Below are 22,088 nucleotides of genomic sequence, written 5' to 3' on the forward strand. Positions count from 1 at the left end.
TGAGAGAGAGCTGCCTAATGTAGTGGGGGGGATTCAGTTTTGACCAGCCGCTTGAAGATTTGTACCAGACAGATAGAGACCACCAGTATACACCAGCTGTACTCCACCGAATCGTCCAAGGCGTATTCTCAGTGGCAGGGGACCAATATGAGAACAATCCCACCAAGGCTGGAGACGGAACAATACTGGAAGACCATATGGGACAAATGCAACCCATGACAACCATGCTTGTGGAGCTAAGAGCACACAAGGTCCAGCAACTATCACATTGGTAGACATGTCCAGAGCTGGACTGCACCAGGCCCTGACATGATTCACACCTACTGGCTAAAGAAGCTAATTCCACTCCATGAGCATCTAGCAGCACAAATAAACCAGTTCCTAATGGACAAGACACACCTGAAATGGCTAACCAAAGGCTAACCAAAGGCTAACCGAAGGCTAACTGAAGGCTAACCGATGCATCCCCAGAAGGGAATGGTCCCATTGACCTATCGGCCAGTAACCTGCCTCAGTACCATATGGAAGCTCCTATCAGGCATCATCGAGGCTAAGACGAACAGGCACATGGTTCAATTCATTCATTCATTCAAGACACTAGAGGGGCAAAACACAGCTACTGGCAGATATACTGGTGACTCAAAACTGTGAGACCAGACTGACCAACCTGTGCACCACCTGGATTGATACAAAAAAGTTCTAGGAATACCAGTAACTTTACAAGAAATGAGGAATTTGATGGGGATGTGTTGACAAGCCAGCTCCAAACCAATAACACAAGTCACCATCAACTGCAGGACGCAAAAGGAGATACTCTGTCCCCACTGCTGTCTTGCACAGGCCTGAACTCCCTCAGTGAGATCATTAACAAGACTGGATATGGATACCAATTATGGAATGGAGCAATAGTTGGCCACCTCCTCTTCATGGATGATATCAAGCTGTAGGCCACAGTTGTTTATCAAAGTCCAGTGTTGTACTTTATGGTTTGCCTCTACGTATAGATAACAGATATATCCTTTTTACAAAAATCAACTGAAATATCTAACATTTTGTGTACATGCATTCCCTTTGATTGCTTTATTAGTAATATTACTGAATATTTGTAGTAATTTGTCACTGCACAGTCAGATTACATTTAACTTCAGAGTCAAAGTGTTTGAAACAACCAAATAGAAAAACTGTAAAGCTAAAAAAAAAAGAATTTAAATTGCCTAGTTTCACACAACTCTAAACCTAATCTAAATGGGCCACCAGTGATATCATTCTTTATTTCTCTACCTAAAGAAAAATCCATTTCATTGAGCTCACTTTACACTCTTGCTTTCTGTAGTCAAACCTCTCTTTCCTAAACCCTCTAAGGCTGATTGCCATTTTCTTGCATTCTCATTGCATCAATCAGATTACGGTGATTATTTGTCCTGTCACAGTAGCTTAATTTGATAAATGATCTGATAATATGCTGAAGCATTTCATGTCCTCTAAATGCCCTTTGTTCAGTTTATCTGCGTGACTGGGATGCTGTAGTTCTATCACATGGCCACAAGGTGGAGACACAGTCCATCTATCTGTTGGAAAGTCCTGTAGGTAAATTAGGGTGGGTGTGGCTCACTGAGAAACAAATGTGTAAATTAAAATATGGATAATGATTGGATAAAGCTAAGCTGAGGAAAAGTAAAGCTTGAGTAGGTAAAAGGCATGTGCGTCCACACTGATGGAGTCTGAATAAATCTGCATATCACTTACTAAGATCTGATAAAATCAATTACTTTCTCATCTCCAATAGTCTCATGCACCACCTTACTTTTTGCAGATAGGTCAGGGTAACCAAGTGAAATAACAGCTACATTCCCCCATATGCTTATTTTATGTTTATGTTAGAATGTTGAGTCTCTAAAGCCTAAAACATTTCCTGTGTTGTTCCACATAAAGTTCAATTTAAGTTTATTTCTATGGCACCAAATCAGAACAAAAGTTGCCTCAAGGCGCTTTAAAGTATACAGTAAAGCCCTACAATAATACAAAGAAAACAGAGAAAATCCCAACAATCACATGACCCCCTAGGAGCAAGCACAGTGGCGTGAGTGGGAAGAAAAAATATGCATAATAAAGGAGTGATAGACATACTAGTGCAGACCCAGAAGAAGAACTGAAATCATCCTCTTTTCCTTTTTCTTTTTGACACTGGACTCTAGATGAGTTGCTTTACATTATTCACAGTTTTAAAAATGTCTTGCCGAGCACACCCACAAGTTCATCAATTATGTGAAATGAGTTGTTTTAACTCGTGCCTTCTCTGAAGCCAGTTTTCTTCTGATATGCTAGCCCACATTTATACATTTTATTGCCGGAAGTATTTGCTCGTCAACCTTCACGTGAACTTGAGTGACATCCTTATTAATTCATAGGGTTACATATGAGGTCAACCAACCCTATGCAGATATAACAGCTTGAACTCTTCTGGGAAGGCTTTCCACGAGGTTTAGGAGTGTGTTTATAGGTTCCTCTTTCAGAAGCACATTTGTAAGGTCAGACAATGATGCTGGATTAATTCCAGCATCATATTTTTTGTTCCTAGGTTTTGTCCTATATTCTGAGTTTCTGTGTTCTTTATCCAGTTCTTATTATCTGAGTTCTTATTATGATTTCTTTCTTGGTCCTTGTGTAGTTTCCAGTATTTCCTAGTTTAGTAATTCATGTTTCTAGTTCTTAGACTCTTTTCTTAGGTGGTTCCCTTTTTGGCCTTGTTCTTGTTCTTAGCACTGTTTATATAGTGTCCTTTCAAGCTCCCCTGTATATAGTTCTTTATTTCTCCATGTTTGTGTGTTTTACTCTCCATCTGTGTTTATGAGTTATGTTCAGTTTTGCATCCTTTCCCTTTTCACGTAATGAAACAGTGTCCACTGGCCTACAACTAGCTCTTCTGCGTTGTGTTTCCCCGATGTATAAATCATGGCAATCCTCCTGGCACTTAACAGCATACACTACAAAACTCTGTTTGTGTCGGGGCAACCAATTTTTGGCGCAGTGTGTTTTGGGGTTTAAAAGCCAAAGAGATGCAGTGTTTATAGAAAATGTGTCTCAACTGTTACTCCTGACACGTACGGGATCACTACAGGTTTTCTCTTGGGCAGCGGTTGTCCTTCTCTCCTGGATCAGCTGGAGCTTTCTTTAGGAGCCTTCCCAGCTTTGACAAAAGTCCAGCTGAGATAACCACATTTACTCAGGGCCTTCTTGATGTTCTTCTGCCTCCCTGGCTGCTGTGTCTGTGGGGATGGTGTTCGCTCTGTGTTGTAGCGTCCTGATGACTCCCAGTTTGTGCTCCAGTGGATGATGAGAGTCAAACCTTAAATACTGATCTGTATGTGTAGGTTTACTGTACACATCAGTTTTAGATGTCCCCCATTACTGATGGAAATCTCACAGTCTAAGAAGGCTAACCTGCCACTTTTCATATCCTCCCTTTGATGTCTTGGTCCACCAAGTTAATGTGATCAGTGAAATTTGGTACGTCCTGAGATTTGATTTTCACCCAGGTGTCATCCTGATACCTGGATAGGGTAGCAAAGCCATCTTTTCCACTTCTTCCATGTACAAATTGGCCACAATGGATGAAACTGGGGAGCCCATGGCACACCCATGTTTCTGCCTGTAGTACTGACCCTTATATGTGAAATAGGTGGAAGGTTTTTGGGATGTTCCTTTCGAAAGGAGCCAGTTGAGGTGGTTCCGCTGAGCACCTCCTGGGTGAGGTGTTCCAGGCGTGTCCCACCGGGAGGAGGCCCCGGGGCAGACCCAGGACACACTGGAGAGATTATATCTCTCGGCTGGCCTGGGAACGCCTTGGTGTTCACCTGGATAAGCTGGAGGAGAAGGCTGGGGAGAGGGAGGTCTGGGCCTCTCTGCTTGGGCTGCTGCCCCTGCGACCCGGCCCCGGATAAAGTGGAAAAAAATGGGATGTGGTGTTCAGAGTAACCTACCTACTGGCTGATGATTGAAGCCAGACACTGTGAGATGTTATAGGTAACCGAGTTGAACATTCAGACTTATGATCATTTGAATGGTACTCATGACCAGTCATCAATGGCCATTGCGTGACAATTTGAAGATTAATGATCAAGGATCTGACCTCACAGCCACAGTTCATTCAGTGGGCTGGTTCAGTCATTGTGCAAAGGTGTGTTTATAAGAGTGGGGAAACCTGCAGTCAGCTGAGACTGAAGAAGTCACTTGGATGAGTAACGAAACGTTTCTCCCACTGAAAACGTCCAGATAAACAGACTTTTTGGGATGTTCCTGTATACTTTGCCTGCTGCTTGTTGATGGCCTTCCGTGTATGCCCTGCTTGCTAGGATCTTGCTGTTATATGCTGGACTGTCTCAGACGCATTGTTGTACAGCCTGCACCTGGGTCTTGGATGGTGTGGTAGACCTTAGCCTTTGTGGCTCTTGTGCTTAGAGCTTGTTCCGGTGCTGCCATGATAAGTGGCTCTGTGCTATCTTTTAGTCCAGCATTGTACAGCAACTGGTAGGATTTCTCTATATTAGCCGCTTCTATCTGCCGTTGGTTCATCCTGTGCAGGGACCCGTCCTTCTATAATGGTTCCTCTTCTTTCTCAGGTTTTTGCTGCCTGAGATATTCACTAAGCACACTATCAGTTGCTGCCAGCTTGATGATTTACTCATGGATCTTTGCTGTTTCATCTTGGATAGTGGTTCTGACACTCACTCGTCCTCTGCCTCCTTCCCTACATTTGACATACAGTTTCAGGATTTGGGTTGAATCCCTCTATACAGGGTAAGGCACTTTCTTGTCTTTATGTCAGTGGCTTCTCTCTCCTCCTTTGGCTAGCTTATTACCCCACCAGGGTAACTGATGACAGACAGGGCGTAGGTGTTGATTGCCTGGATGTTGTTCTTCCAATTCAGCTGACTCCTAAGAACCTGCCTTATTCTCTGCTAGTATTTGGTGGTTGCAACTTTCTAGTGGCCTCATGATTTCCATTTGCAATTTGCGATTCCAAGGCAATTGTAGCTGTCCTCAGTGTCTGCAATATTGGCTCCATGTACCACAGTCCTCTCAGTTCTGATTATCTTCTCTTTGTTAATATCAGAGTACACTTCTCTAGTCAGAATGACATTTTGATGTAATTGTAATCGTATCATTACATACAGCAGTGGGGAGAGAGGGATGCCAGTGCAGATTGTCCGTGTGTGGGATGTGATGCTCCTCAGCCTTGCCTGCTTCTTCCTGTCCATCAGGAACCTGGTGATCCACTGATAGGTGGAGCCGGGCACAGTACGTTGTGTGAGCTTCTGGTGGAGGATGTCTGGGATTATGGTGTTGAAGGCCAAGCTGAAGTCCACGAGTATCCTTGTGTATGTCCCAGATTGATAAATTGATGCTGGAGGTAGTGCAATTCGATATTGGCTGCATCCTTGGATGGTCTGTAGGCCCAGAATGCAAATTGCAGGGGGTTCTGCGGGGGTCTGCGATGTTCTACAAGTAGCTTAACACCAGTCTTTCACTTTATGACCACAGACGTCAGGGTGACAGGTCTGTAGTCATTTAATCCTGTGATGGCGGACTTTTTTGGGAGCAGGATGATGGTGCATTTGAAGCAGGAGGGCACTTCAAACAGCTCCAGCCTTTCAGACAGGAAGGGGACATACTGTCAGATCCCAGAGCTTTCCTGGTCTTCTGTCTTTGGAAGAGCTTGCACACATCTTCCTCACAAATCTTTAGTGTAGGCATGGGGTCAGAGGAGAAGGAGGTGAAGGCTGCAGGTATTTTTGCCTAAGAGTGAGGTGCAGTGGCGTGACCAGCGGGGGTGGCCTGGACCAGACTGGCCACCCCAGGTGCCACCCCGAAGCTAAAACAATAAAATTCAATCAAATATCAAATGTACGATTTTGTTTTCACGGTGAAGCTCAGATATCCGAGTGTAAGTGAATGCAGCATCGGCTTCTGCACTATGAGCATCACGTTAGCAAAGGTAGGAGAGCCAAGCACGAAAGAGGCAGAAAACAATTTTTCTGCGAAAGAAAATGAGGAGAGAATAAATGTCCCGGTAAGTAATATTAAGTTTGTTGAGTTTAGTAAACTTTAAATTAGAATACCAAGGAAAAAATAACACTTAAAGAATTATTGCAACCGTCGAATATTTCCGACAGTAGGCTGCTGGGGGGAACTAGCATAAGAGTTATGAGTTATAAGATATAATCCAAGTCGTAACATTGCTGTATGGAGCTGCAGATTTGGTTACAGGTTAACATAGCTGGACTGGCCATCGGGCATACCGGGCATTTGCCCGGTGGGCTGATGACTTTTTTATTTATTTTTTTGTAACGGCATGAACAATGAGAGGTGGTGGATTGGCCACATGCTGGCAGATGTGTAAAATGTAAAAATAACTCAGTTGTTTGGTGGTGGCTATGGCGGAGCTTCCACAGAGGCCAGCAGGTGGATGAGGGAAGGGGAGGCAGGAGGAGCAGAGACCCGAGGCAGCCGCCAGTCCGAGTGTCAGGTGAACTGAACTTCAGGTAAGAAGTTATGACCTGCAGTCTATCTGGGTCAGATATAAACTAAGTTTAGGTGCAGTTTATTTTCGTTATGCTGACTTTTTACTGTCAGTTACAATAACTCGTACTGCGTTCTAGCCAGCTTGATGGAGTTTTTATACAGCTGGGTGGTGCTATGATGTTACTGATAGTGAACTTTATTTTATTCATAAGGTTAGTTAGTAGAGTTTCCAACGGCTCCTTAAAAAAATGGAATGGTCCCTCAATCAGAGAAAATATTACACGTTTCGTGTTGAGCTGAGAAGAGACGCAGTTTGTCCCGGACTTTAGCTAGAATGGAAAAAAGGCACAAAGCTGGATTTATTCTGTCGTTACGCTGCACAGCTGCCTCTTCTTCTTTCATTCTCTCCCCTCTCTCTCCTGTTGCTGCTTCAATCATGAAACTGATCAATGATCAGCTGATCGGCTTTTCTCTCTCGTTTGTTTATCGCCCACTTTGCGCCAGAAACAGGAAACCAGCGGATGTCGCGCTAAACAACAGCAGCACGTTTGATCAGCTGTTGTTAGAATTTATTTAATATTACTTTCTAGTATCAGCTGATGTTTGCTGGAGCCACAGCTGTAAAGCTGCTGGTCATGATGTCGGTTTGGATATGTGGTGAGAGGGAAACATGAAACCAGGAGATGCCCTTACTGGATCATCAGAGCTGTGATGGAGAAACAGGTTTACCTTTTAGGTGACATGGATGAGTTGAAGTTATGAACTGTTTCTGAGAGACAAATAACACCTGGATCCTTTTCTAAGTAGCTGACAGCTGGTAACTGTGCAGGGGCGGGTCTAGCAAAGTGTTGCCAGGGGGCAGGTAGGGCATTAACAGGGAGAGGGGGGCACAAAGAAATACTTTTCTTTCTTATTCTCATTTAAAATGTCTCGCTGTTATTAAATAATTATCTAAATCTTACAACCAAAGTTTTTATCTGACGTAAAATGTATAGAAATCATACATATACCAACAAGACTGTACATCACTGTCACCACAGGGTTTGTTTTCAGTCAAAGTCTTTATGGCTTTAATACCTGGTGGGCCGGTCTGTAGTCAAAATGCCCGATTTTCTGTCCCAGTCCAGCCCTGCAGGTTAATACTGGCAGTGTCACCATGCCAGCTGACTGTATCTTATCATCAGCCAGTGTTGTTCTTTATCAATATTACCAAAGTTTACCATAAGACAGCATAGAAAGTATTTACTTGCTTTCAGGTTTCATTCAAATATTAGTCTTTTCAGTTGTTTCTCCACTTTTTTCCTGTTTCAAAATCAAACACCAGTTTGTGAGAAGATTATCTTCTTTTTTTAACAGGCAGATAAAGTTTTGCATTGGCTAATTTGTCAATTGTTTGTTAAAGATGTTCGTATTTTAATATTCAAAAATGTTTTTGCCCAAAACGTAGGTGCACTATATGTCAGTAAAATTACTATGAAAATATTGATGTCCTTGAATGCTGAGTAAGCACTGACAAAGCACTGATTGTATCTCTTGTACTTTATCAACGCAGTATCTAAAAACTTTGCACCGTAGTGGTTAAAATCTCATTCTAATAAGAGTTAAAAGCGCATTCGGTTTATGGGGTTATTGAATTATGGTTAACGGTTGGTAGATTTTTTTTTAACATTATCTGCCAATTACATCTGCCACCCTTCTGTGTCCCTACCTGGCCCCCCAACAAAAAATTTCAAGACATGCCACTGGTGAGGTGAGGGCAAGCAGATGGGAGGTGTGAATGGTTGTCTTTCAAATCTGCAGTAAAAAGTGCTTAGGTCATCACTCAGGGTCATTTGTTGAAAAGCAGTTTTTTAGCTCTTCGCTGTAGCTCCTTTTTCCTACCCTGATCTTCTTGCTCTGTTTGTTTCTGGCCTGCTTGTACGGGGCCCAGTCCTCGCTGCTCGCTGCTGTAGGCCTTCTCCTTAGTTTCATTTTACTTTCTAGTTCTTAGGTTCTTGTTCGTTTTGGTTTGTTTCCTTTTGTGGGTCCCTGTTAGTCTGACATATCTATGATGTATGTTAAGTTCTGTCTCCCAGTCGTGTCTCTCCCTCTGTCACTTAGTGTGTGTCTCATGTTTCCTGTTTAAGTTTGTTTTAGGCTTTTAGGCTTTTGTTTCCGTTGTATGTTTCTTTCACAGCAATAAAGCTGCCTCTTTGAGTTTATCCTGTTGTGTTTTGACTCCTGTGTTTGGGTTCTTATCCTGTCTGCCACACAGCACCCCGATGACACTAGGAATACCACTAATGGTTTTAAATGTCTTTTATGTACAGACGATGGGGACTCACTGAGACTTCAATGCTGCAGAAAGTTTTCTGTACACTTTCCAAGATCTCTGCCCTTCTCAGATGTTTACACACAATTCCTTGGGCTTCATGGCTTGGTTTGTTGCAACTATGCAGCTATGGGGCCTTATAGACAGGTGTGAAATTTTCATAACCATGTCCATTCAACTGAATTTTCCACAGATGGACTCCAATCGAGTTTTAAAAACATGTGACAGATGATCAGTGATCAGGATGAACCTGAGTTCAACTTTGAGTTTTGTGGCAAAGGTGGCAAGCTTTGGGAGAGCCATGCCCAACTTATGTTAAAGATGTCACAGTACCATATCACCCCAATAGAGTAGGTTGCTCTCAGACTTCTGGCTAACTGGTGGTTCCTGTGAGATTTAAAAGTAAAATGGGATGCAGAGCTTTAAGCTTTGAGGCCCCTCTTCTATAGAACCAGCTTCTAGTTTGTATTTGTGAGACAGACACCCTCTTTACTTTCAACATTAGGCTTAATACTTCCGTTTTTGATGAAGCATATAAAATGATCTTTTGATTTGGTGTTATATAAATAAAACGAGCTGAAGAGCTGAAAAACTTTGTGTATGTTATATTTGAGTGGCCCTTGAAAATATCTAGAAAAGTATTTAATATATGAAGCTAAAATTTCACAGCAATCATCATTTGAATCATAACTCAGTGCATATACACTCCACACTGATGTCCTGCAAGCACTTCTATAACTAAAGATATAATCAGAACACTGTTCACTGATATGCTAAAAATCAGTTCAAGCTAGCAGTTTGGCTAGGGATGTGGAAATTAGTTTTCATCTCCAATTAGTCTTTATTAACCTGTCTGAACACCATGATGGAAACTGGTCAGAAGGGCAATAGTTTTAATATTGTCTGAATAAAAGTTGAATATTGTTAATTGATTTTTCTGTCACAAGAATTTTGACAGTCTGTCACACACAAAAAGAAGCAAGACAGGAGATAAGGAGAAGGGGAAAGCCCCAAGTTAGTTGAACACCCTGCATCAAATGGTAACTAATTCGGTTTAAATAATTAAACATACAGTAATTATGGATATTAAAGGTTCCTCTTGGAATTCAGTGAGCATGTTGTTCTTTTATGCTAGGCTCAAAGCTACTAAATGCAGGAATCCTGCTAATGCTGCAAATATCTTTGGGCTATATTCAGTTTAGATGTAACAAAGTTCATCTGACTGTTGTCCTCTTTACGGGTAAAATCAACAACATTTTTGTTGATGGTATATCAATAAGGCTAATTCTGCTGGAAATATTAAAATAAATCTCTCTTGTTTGCTCTTTCTGGTTTTATGTGATCTACTCTACACTGACTGTCAGTTTATTTTCTCATCTATTTAATATAAGATACTAAAACATGTGTCATACAGTACAGATGAGACAAAAGATGGAAATACTCAAGTCAAACTCAGCTGGACTCAGTCCTGCTTATGTTGTTGAAAGTGAAGTTATGCCTTGGTTCAGGTCCAGCCTAGTAAGACATCTATTAACGTAACTGATTTATCAAATGGAATGGTGTGAATCTACCAATCTACCAGCTTGCAAATCTTGCAATCAGAACTTCCTTTATAGCTGTCACAACGATTGTCCTGCTCCAGCTAGCTCCATCTGTTCAGATCGCAGTGTTACAGATAGTATGAGTATGTAAGGCTTTTGGAAGAGGACCGACCGTGTGCACATCTACACATCCACACTTACCTCTCTCACAGGTGCGTGACCAGTAGCCAGTACCAGTGCAGTCACAGATGAATCGATTCCAGCCTTCTTTGCAGACTCCTCGGTTCTTGCATGGGTAGCTCTCGCACTGCTTGCCAGGTTGTTTATTGCATGATGGTTTAATGCCAGCCCCATTTTGTGCCTCAGCAATCTGACGGATGTCCTTGCTTCGACCATCAATGAAAAGGTCACGAATACAGCCCACATAGCCATAGTTGAGCATTGCTGTCCAGAGCTCCGTGGGCAGGATGAGGTTGGTGCGGTCAGTTGGAAGCCCCCCCAAATACATGTCACCCTCCAGGTCCAGAATCTCACTCTCACCACTGGCTGTGAACGGAGTCCTTCTGCTGTTTACAGAGATGGTGCCTGAAGAGAAATTTGCAAATTTCATCATAGTGCTCCTACTCTTTGATCTTATGAGATGTGCCACCAATTTTTATTGATTTTGCCTTTCATTATAAAGGTTCCCTCACTGACATACTACTGGAGTAACAAATTCTTTCCGATTCTGATATTTGAATTTTACATTACTTCAAAAAAGATTTTTTGTATTTGTAGTCCAGTAGACTGTATACCCCATACATCTAGCCTCACTGACCTGAGCGTCCATCCCTCTGGATGTCGACATGATACCAGACCCCATCATTCACCTTTGTTTGGGTGGCCTTAACCTTGATAGTCCCAGAGCCCATATCCAGCAGCAGGTACAGGCTGCCATCCAACAGCTCCACAGCAAAGAAATCCACCTGAGCAAGAGAAAAAGAAGCTCCTTATCTGAAAAAATTAAGACAGTTACTTTTTTCTTTGGGTGCTTCTTTTTCATTTTCCTAAAATCTAAAATCTGTGTGTCAAATAATCTGACAAATACACAAAACACTCAGTTTTGGTACACTCAGGTAAGCATGGATAAAACATGAAGCAACTTCCCAAGTTTGACCTATAATTAAACCATAATTCAGTTTGTGATACCAAGAAGCAACGTTACGTAAATCAGATTTCCTACAGTAGTTTTTCTTTCTTACCCTGTTGCAGTCAGTACAATGTGGCATCACTGTTTAGTTTGGTCAGTACATTTTAAACCACACTCTACCACACCCAGGTTATGTTTAGTGACAGGTGAAATTAACTTAAAACTTCCAAGCAGAAAATTGAAGCTAAGGTTAATCATGGAGTTACACAATGTTCCACGCTAAGGCCAATTCTGTGTCCTGTCATCCTGTCCTTAAAAACGCCTTGAAAGGCCTTCAGTTGATCCAAAATGATGCAGCAAGCGTCCTGATATATTGACATCTTCCTTTGGAAACAAAGCATCCCTCTTGACTTGTCTAAAGTATCCTGAAAATTTAGTTGGGTATTTGGTATACCTAGTGCAAATGTTTGAACCCAACTTATCTAAACCACTTGGAGCATCTATCAGCGCACACATTGTAGTCTCAAAGTTGGTTATACTGGAGCATGAGATATTATGCCTCTAAGTATGAGTATATTCTGAGTTTATGTCAAAAAAGTGATACCAAACGCTTCTGTAGACGCTCATATTTGAAACTAGTATGTAATTGCTCTGTCAGTACTAATTATGTTAGCAGGTCAAAGGGAAATTCCATTATATGTTAGCATTATGCTAGCGGGATGAACGCTAAATCTTTTTTCACTTATTTCTCTTGGTTATACCAGCTGTAATTTCAGTTACTAGCGTCAGTCTATACTGTGTAAGATGAGAAATATATTATGTTCGAAATATATGTTGTAATATACTTTTTTGTTATGTTTGTAGTCTTACAGCGCCTTCATTAGGGAGACAAATAAACCCTGCAATGACAACTGGAAACTTTTGCCTCTCCTTTTGAAGAACTCTTTATCTATCTGTCAAACTGGGCATCGACGTACAGGAAGGGCAGAATAGTAAAACGCTTCATTCTCATGAATCGTAGTGAGTTCTGTAAAAGAAAAGATGGACGAAACACTGGAAATGTCCAGTTCTTTATGCTCCAGCCAGCTTACATCATCATCTACTGCTGTCGACAGAGCATGAGCAAAAGCATAAAGCAGCTGCAGCAGCATTAGCTGAGGCTCAAGCTTGGGAAGCGTCTGCGCTGAGCATCCAACTGCGCTGCCACACCTTTGCCAGTCTTCTGTGCTTTGAGCCCAAAGAAAGAGTCTTGCAACTGGAGTTACGGAGGACAGCCAGCAAATAATGATCAATTTCACCATTCTCAGTCCAAGGTATGGACACCCACACCTGTAAGTGGTAGTCATTCAATTCAATTCAAAATGTATTTGTATAGCACATATAAAAACAACAGAGTTAACCAAAGTGCTTCACAATCATTTAAGAACAAGAGACTGGATGTAACGTCACAAGAAGAGCTAGATCTGCTTTCCAGAGTGTGGTAGTGAAAGACGCCACAGCACTAAACCCCAATCCTCATCCTCAAAAAGCAGAGAGCCATGGGCTAGTGAAGGGCATGTCGGGGAGGAAAGAGAGTCAAGTGTGGCTGATGTTTCACCAAAATGCACAGAAATATGAGGAGACTCGATCAGTTCAAGTTCATGGTCCTTAACCCGACTGCTGTATCCTGCTGTACAACCAGAGAAAGGAGTCGAATGTCTGCTGTTCTAGATGAACAAAGCAACCGCTCCTTGGCAAAACCATACTTTTTTGACATTTTCAACACTGAAGAACAGCTTGAACCGTGTTCACTGAAAACATCCTCAGGTGCTGTGGAGATAGCAGGGAGGCGAGCCCATCTATTTCATTTTATAGTCCTTTGATGGTACCACTCAGCTTCCCCTGCCTACTCTTACTGAGTGTGACATGATACCTGACAAAATCCCAGAAATTGATTCAGAGGCCAATTTCCTCCTTCTCATTGGCAGAGACATTCTGCATGCGTACAAAGTCAGAGAACAGCATAATTGTGTCCATAATGAGCCACATCATCAGCGACTCAACCTTGGTTGGGTGATCGTGGGAGAAGTGTGTCTGGGAGAGGTGCACAAGGCAGCCAACACTAGTGTATGCAAAACCAACATTCTACCAAATGGATGAGCTTCACTCTTGAGTGCATGTCCAAACAATATGCAAGTCAAAGGTTTTCACACCTCAAACCTAAGTCTTCAAAGCTCTGCACAACACCTGGAAAGTAAGAGAAGCGATCTTGGCAGTCAGGTCTCCAAAAGTTGATTCTGTTCATCTGGACGTAGCGTTTTCAGTGGGAGAAACGTTTCATCACTCATCCAGGTGACTTCTTCAGTCTCAGCTGACTGCAGGTTTCCCCAAATCTTATAAACAGTACATTTGCATAATGACTGAAACCAGCCCACTGAAGGAACAATGGGCTGGGAGGTCACCTTCATTCAATTATGCAAATTCTCATGACCATTGATCAACAACCACTGATCAAAGATCAATGGCCATGAGTCCCATTCACAGAGAGTTGGGGAATGGCTGCAGTCACAGCATTGTAAGATGGTGACAGATGTACCCTTAGGCCCCCTCCTCGATTCAGAGATGGTCTTTCCCTTTTCACGTAAATGGCCTCCTTGACTCCGCCCTCAAACCAGCGTTCCTCCCTGTCCAGGATGTTACATCCTCATCATTGAAAGAGAGTCCACTGGCCTGTAGGTGTGAATAGACTGCAGAGTCCTGGCCTGACGAGGTGGCTCTGCTGTGTTGTGCCATCCTCTTAGCCAGAGGTTGTTTGGTTTCCCCGATGTATGAATCCTGGCAATCCTCCTGGCACTTAACAACTATGTTACTCTGTTTGTGTCGGGGGACCCGATCCTTGGGGTGGACCAGTTTTTGGCGCAGTGTGTTTTGGGGTTTAAAAGCCACAGAGACCTGGTGTTTAGAAAAAAATGCTTCTCAACTGCTCCGATACTATGAAAATATTGTTGGGCATAAACCGGTCCGTGGCGCAAAAAAGGTTGGGGACCGCTGTTATAGGTGACCAAGTTGATCATACAGACAATTGGTCTTAAAGGTGCACCCTGATTATGTATCTTCAGTAAACCATACAGACTTGGTGTAAACTCCCCTGGGTACAGCCTGTGGTATGAGGTCCGGTCAATAGCCTTGTCTTGTTCTAACCACTTCAGACAGTCTATCACCCACTTCCCGTAACCACTTCCTGGGTCTCGTTTCAGGGGCTCATAAGTATTTCTGTCACTGAGCAGTGACAAAATCTTCTCATGACAGTTTTTCTGGTTTAGCAATACTGTGCACCTACCCTTGTCTGCCGGAAGGATGATAATGTTGTTGTCATCACTAAGTGATGTGAGTGCCTTCCTCTCCTCCATGGTGATGTTGGATGCTGGGGGCTTTGCATTGCTGGAGACAGGCCAAAACTTTTGTCCGTAGTTGCTCTGCTTCCATGTCTGCAATATTGTTGTTTCAAATTGCTGTTTCTGTGGCTGTGATTAGCTCCACTAGCGGGATTTGTCTTGGCGTGACAGCAAAATTCAACCCTTTAGCAAGGATGTTTTTCTCTGTTTGGGTGAGCTGTCTGTCAGACAAATTCTTTTCCACTTGTCCACATCCTCGGTGTCACATCCTTCTCTTTTCTGGCCACTGAGGACACTCTCCGTATTTTGCTGTGGTTTCCGACATACAACAAGTAGGTCAAACTTCCTTTGTTGCCTGGTCTTAGACTTTTTGTGCTGTGCTAGATGAGCCTTCTCAGTGATGTCAAACACCTTTTTAAGAGTACTCTCATCTAATCGTAAGTCTCTGTTGGATCAGCTCCTCTTGAGATTTTAGCACGTTGATGGTAAAATTTGTTTGCCTCACCCATCCATTAAGCCGCTGGTGCTGTGACCTTCTGGAGGATTTTTGTTGCCTGGAAGCCTTTAACTGAAGAGCTCATTTGCAGACTACAAGAAGGTGAGGAAAGGAAATATTTGTGTTCAATTCAAGTCCCAAACATGAAGGATTTTCTCTAGATGATATACTCCTGAGTAGGGATGGGTACCGGTGTCCGGTGCCATGATGGCACCGGTTCTGACATAAACGGTAGTAACCAGACCGAAAAGCAGCGCACATTTCGGTGCTTTATTTCGGTGCTTTTTTTTCCTGAGCTGTGATACACTTCTAGCCAATCATTTTACATTTCCGAGAATAGTAGGCGGGTCCAGGTACGTACGTTCTTTTAGAGCAGAGCTACAGATTAAAAATGTCCAAGGCGAAGCGGTCAAAAGTCTGGCTGTACTTCACAGCAAAAGATGCAAACTCAGCAGCAACAAGTGCTTTAAGGTGATACTGTGATACTGTCAAAGGAGGTAACACCAAGAATCCGATGAAACACCTGGCGATGCATAGCGTTTTTTTTAAAAGCCCAGAAATGCGCCGTATTTGATAGCTTGCTGCGAGACCTCACACCGAGCACATCTACTGCGGGTGGGTTGGCTGTTATGCAACATCCCCCAAAAACACGAAGAGGAGAGTCCTGGTCCCTAGCCCTGCCAGTGTAGCAGAAATGATGAGGATGATGATGCAGCAGCAGCCGTTCCTCTGCGTGAGTAGCTTAATGTTGTTCGAGTGTAATTTACGTTGAGTAGGCTAACCACGTTATTACATTAATGCATGTAAGGTGAACTAGCAAACATCATCATAGCTACATGCGGCTGTCTTCTTGTTTGATGGCAGATGCTCCCTTCACCCTGGCCAAAAAGGCTAAAATGACCAAAGAAAAAGTGGAAAACAGTTAAACATGAGAGGTTTTTGGACAAAGTTTGTGTTTTTTCCATTGTTTAAGCACTGCTTCCAGCCAAGAGTGATACCATATATGCCCCATAGCTGCAGAAAAGGCTAACATTGTTATCTTTTTACAAAAACCAGCTGAACATGAGAGGTTTTTGGACCAATTTTGTGTTCTCCATTCTTTAAGCACCGGTTTGAGCACCGTTTGAGCACCGGCACCGTTTCAAAAGTACCGACTTGGCACCGGTATCGGATAAAACCTAAACGATACCCATCCCTACTCCTGAGTGGACCTGACTTGAACAACACTCTCACTGGAGTTCTGATCTGCTTCTGTGGGGAACCAATAGCAGCTACAGCAGATAAGCAGCAGATGTTCTACTGCCTCAAAGTGTGCAACAAGCATCTAAACTTTCTGAGGTTCTTATGGTATGAAAACAATGATCTGCAAAAACAGTGAAAGAGTTTCAAATGACAGTACATGCATTTGGCAACAGTCCTTTACCAGCAGTTGCCATTTACTGCCTCAGACCAGCTGCTCAGGAAGCAGATGACTCCACTACCAGTGCAAGGAAGTTCATCACATGCAATTTTTATGTGCACGATGGACTTGCATCTTTTCCTAATGAAGCGAAGGCCATTGGTGTCCTGCGCACTTCCCAAGCAATGCTAGCTAAATCAAACATTAAGCTACACGAGATTGCACTGAACAGCAACAGTGTTATGCAAGCATTCCCACCCAAAGACTTGTAGGACTGAAAGGATTTGAAAGATCTATATTTAGGAATGCAATCACTACCTCTTCAGAGGAATCTAGGTCTAATTTGGAATTTGGAGAAAGAGAACTTCAACTTCTATGTTTCAAAGGAGGAGAAGCCTTTGACAAAAGAGGCATTTTGTCTCCAGTGAACCCTTCTATGGTTAAAGTGATCTGTGATAATCTAATATGCAATGTGTTATTAAGATAAACAGCAAATCTAATTTTAAATGAACTACTCCTCTTAAACAAATGGTCACAAAGCTAGAAAATTTTATTGTCTACAACAGTGGTTCCCGAAGTGGGGATTTTTCTTGTAAAACAAAGAGGGCCCTAGCAAACACACTTTGGGAACGACTTGTCTACAACAGCCTCGCAAACACAGGTGAATTTGTTGGTTTGCCATTCTCACCAGGTGGTGACCTTGATGTCAAGACACATCAGTCCTTTCAAACTGTTTTCAGTCAAGTATTTTTTAAAACAGAAATTATCAAGTGACTGAGGAGATTATGAACTGACCTTGGTGTTCTTTTGGCTCCGTGCAGCATCTTTGCGCTCTTGGGGTTTGCCATGGGTAAAGAGGATGAGTCCATTGGGCTCAGTCGTACGGAAATCGAAAGAGATGGATCCCATCCGCTTGGTGTTCCACTTAGGGAGACTGATATAGGCCTCAGGGGTTTCAAAAGAAATTGGGTCAAGGGTGGCCACATTTTCACACTTGTAGGATACCTCACCCTGGATTTTCATCTTGGGGTCCACAATTCGAGCCAGACGGGACAACTCAAGACGGATGTCATTATTCTTATACACTACCTGCAATAAGGCAAGAGCAGGATTAATGACTCTTTTATTTAGGATTAACATGAGATACACATTTAATAACTTCCAACAATTACTAAATTAATAAAATTAATTCAGTAAAATAAAGACTGTAAAATAAGAAAATCATCAATGTTGTGTCAGGAAGGACATTATTGGCTTTACATATCTCAGTAAAGCTTAGTGTGATAAATTGCAGAATACAGAGTTACTATATACCATACACACATTCCTATTTGGCATGTTGTTATTTAAAAACAAAGTATAAAGGAAAATGTTATTGAGTTCACATAAAATACAGGAACCAAAAATACTGATCATTCAGTTTGTCAGATATTTCGTTTCACAGACTGAGATCATCTCCATGTTCCCAGTGCGTTTCATACTTTACACTCTCAAGTCTCAGAGACAAGGTCAACTGTTCCATTTAACGGATTTCCTTAACGATTTTTATCCACTCATAGTTTGCTGGCAATTCTTTATTCAACAAGTTGTATTTTTCTTTTAATTTCAATTAATGAATTCTCAAAATAAACAACACTAAAATCTAAATCTGTGGAATGATTATTTATCTCTGTTACCACATCCAACCAGTAAGGATACACCACAGATTCAGGTATTTTACACTAGAACTGCAAAGTTATTAAAAAAGTGTTTTTCCAGGAGAATTCTCTCAAAAACAGAGCTATGGTGATGAACTGTGTTTTTCACATATTTAACCTTCTTTTTCCCACCTTCATTTAACATACATTTTGGAGAGACCTCTGTTTGATTGGCAGGCTAGAGAAATCCTAAGTGAAAGAATACAAATAAAATAAAAAATAAAATTCAAAAAAAAAAAAAGTCAGTTAAAATGACAATCAATCTAATTGAAACAGTTGCATGTTATGGACTTGGCCTCAAGGATTCGTAGTTTAGATTTAAAAGCACTTAATGAAATGAATTCAGTCATTTTCCTTCTGCAGTTCCAAGCCGAGGGTGCTAAATGGACAAAAGCTCTTTTACCAAGTTCAGTTCGGGCAAATGGAACAGAAAGCAACAAGTAACCATGCGGACGAAGAGAATACCGACCAGCACGTTTCATTACAAACAGGCAGCAACCCAAGTATCGCCTTATATTTAAAACTGTATAAATGAGAGTTCCTCCGACTTACCAAAGCAGGCCGTCCTACCTGAGAGTATAACTCACAGTGGTGAGTCTGAAATTTACAGTTAGTGATGAACCTCAGAGAAGCACGATACACAGAATCAACCATTCGAAGACATTGAGCGGAAGCATTCATATATAGAATATCACCATAATCCAGCACATGCAAGAATGTTGCAGCAACAAGCCGCTTCTTTGTATTAAAAGAGAAACACAACTTGTTTTGAAAATAAAATCTCAGTTTTAACTTCAGGTTTTTCACAAGATTCTCTACATGTGGTTTGAAGGTGAGCGAGTCATCAATTAAGATTCCCAGATATTTATAGGTGTGAACCAACTCTTCAAGAGTGGTTACTGATGGGATTGTTTGGGCTCGTCTCCTTGATTTAGAAAACAACATGAGCTTTGTTTTGTCTGCGTTGAGAACAAGTTTAAGCTGAAGTAATGAGTGCTGGACAGCAAAAGAGGCTTTCTGCAAGGAGTCAGTGGCTTGGACAAGAGTTGAACCACAGCTGTAAATAACTGTATCGTCAGCATAGAAGTGGGATGGCCTAGATCTTCTGAAATCCCCTTTATTTTAGCAGTGTTGAGGTGGAGAACTATATTTGCATGTACAGGATTTTGAGCTGTACACTGCACACTGCACATGGACGTTGCCTTATCATCGATTCAAGCCGAAAACCCATTGAATGGTTTCAGCTGGATGGGCTGCACAATCCTTCAGGAGTCTTGTCACTCACCATCTGGGCCTGCTCCTTTCCCTGGACGCAGTCTCTGAGCTGTGCCCTTGCTTTGTTAGCTGAGAAGGATGGGGGCAGATGGTCAGATGTAGTGGATGTTGCAGTTGCAGTGGTGTTGGGGTTGTTGTGTGCAGGAGACAGAAGATAGTGGTGCTGGAGCAGCCTCTCAAGAGGTGGAGGCATAGAGGTGTCATTGAAACAGGAGCATCAGTTGAAGTAGTCCGAGGGAGGACAGATATTAAAGCACAGCAGGCATTCCTGTGTGGCAACCCATCAAACCAGCTATAAAACAGGTTGAATTGACTGGATTTGCACTCATTGATGGCTGCTCTTCTGTGAGTGACCCTTGATGCTCCCGATTTACTCTCTGCTTCTCTTTTATACTCCACCTTTGGCCGCATCTATCGCCCTTTCAGTTGGTGTTGAAAATACCTTCTTTATCGCTGACTTGAATGTCTGCGTTTCTGGTGAAGGATTTCTTTAATGTCCAGGGCTTATTCTTGGGAAAACAGCAAACAGTCCTTACTAGAATCAAAGTGTCCCTACAGAAGCTGATGTAGGTTGTGAAGGTGTCACAACCAGCACAGTCCAGTCTGTGCACTCAAAACAAACCCTGAAAGACTTGTTGGCCTCTGGTGATGATGTGTGAAAATTCCCTTGGTGCATAGTGCAGTCTAAGAACAACAGCAGTTCAATATCCTGACTGCAGATCACATCGTTCACTGTAACATGTCTGACGTGACACAATCGATCATTTACAAGCACAAATCCAACCTTTGCTTTTGCTACTCATCTTCCGATCTCTATTTGTTTGCATAACAGTGCAAATAGAGCAAAAAATCAACAAAAAGGTAAAAACACAAATGCTAACAGAGATTTTAACCTTTGAAATGCATCAGAAAATAGACTGAGAGTTTGCTGCACGTAATTGAAAATGTCCTGAAATAGAAAAATGCACAAAATCATCACATTTTAAACGATGGAACTCATGAATGTTTGATATATGTGATGGAAAGATATATATGATTTTCCTCTGCTGATAGACTAAATCAGTGAATGAAGTTTGTATTAACAAGTTTAACAGCAGTACAGGATATTTAGTATCTGTTGAGTTTGTTGTCAAAGTACTGAAATTCTGTTGTTTAAACATGTAATGGTACTATTTCTCTGTGCATTTTGTTTAAAAAACAAAAAAGAAGTGATGTGTTGGACCCACATCATTTAATGATGTATGGTCCACAGCTGCAGTTCACTTTATCAGTCCCACAGACAGAAAATAAAACAACCCACCAGATATACAGTGTACATCTTTCTCCATAAGGCGTGTGTGCGACATACACTGTTTCTGCCATGGGCCAGTCTAAATGCTGTCAATAACAATGGGAGGACGGCGTCACGGAGGGGTGTGTGTGAGTAAATTGAAATCTGCTCAAGTGGAAAATTGAAGGCCTTTTTTCTCCTAATTCTCTGGGCAGAAAAAAACACCCTCTGTCTGTCTATATTTTGGCCACATACATACACTAAACAAACACACCCTCTCCTCCATTTCATTCTCCTATATTAATGCTTCTGCTCTTGCTGGTTGTTCGGCTTCTGTTGGATTGTAGAAATGGAGTTGGAGTGGGTGGATTGGGGGGACTGGCTGAGATTATCATTAATCCATAAACAGACATTAGAGTATATCAAGTTGTCCCTTAAGGTGCAGAGGGACTAGATAGAAAACAGTCTGTCTCTCTTTTCATTTGTTGCCTTTCCTCCTCTTTTTGTTATATCCATCCTCCCCTTACTCACCCGAGCTACCTCATCCCCCCATCTCTCAGCAAGAAGCAGCCATTTCTTCTCCCACTCAGACTGAGCATAAATACCTAGAGCCGCTGAACAGGTCGATCATTCACTCCAAAATAAAAGCTTCAATAAAAATAGTAGTCCCTTCAAGCTCACTGACAACATGAAAGAAAAGGCCAAGTGAAAATTTGTCCCCTGAGACTAAGAAAACTTGCAGCATTTTCACATAAATACGAACAAAACCTGCATTGCTGCGTCAGTGCCTTACTGTTGTGATGGTGTTTCATCTTTACTCTTTTTATTATTACGAAAAAAGCTTTGAAGCACTTTATTATTGTAGCCCACTAACAGAAAAGAGACTGTTTGTTTTTTTTAAACCAATACAAAGCATTTAAATTGTGTTACATTGTTTATGAAACCTGAAAATGTATCAAAACTGTGCATCATTTTCTAATGAAAAGAAAGACAGCAAAGTTACTGTTATTTATAGGACTGTTTTTCCATCCACCAGATTACTTGTCTAAGGTTAAATTCATAGTTAGGCCTTCT

The 22,088-nt window shown here is 41.9% G+C and overlaps 1 protein-coding gene across 1 annotated transcript in view; it reads right to left on the minus strand.

The window, feature by feature from the left end:
- nrxn3a (neurexin 3a) overlaps nt 1-22,088 on the minus strand; it is a 219,672-nt gene that overhangs the window by 80,340 nt on the left and 117,244 nt on the right. Inside the window, exons 8-10 of the mRNA XM_080870806.1 lie at nt 17,568-17,861; nt 11,192-11,339; nt 10,576-10,959 (exon numbers count right to left, since the gene is read on the minus strand). Coding sequence (XP_080726932.1) covers nt 10,576-10,959; nt 11,192-11,339; nt 17,568-17,861 — 826 coding nt within the window. The remainder of the gene's footprint in view (nt 1-10,575; nt 10,960-11,191; nt 11,340-17,567; nt 17,862-22,088) is intronic.

Source organism: Rhamphochromis sp. 'chilingali', assembly GCF_963969265.1.
Source record: "Rhamphochromis sp. 'chilingali' genome assembly, chromosome: 21".
Taxonomy (NCBI): domain Eukaryota; kingdom Metazoa; phylum Chordata; class Actinopteri; order Cichliformes; family Cichlidae; genus Rhamphochromis; species Rhamphochromis sp. 'chilingali'.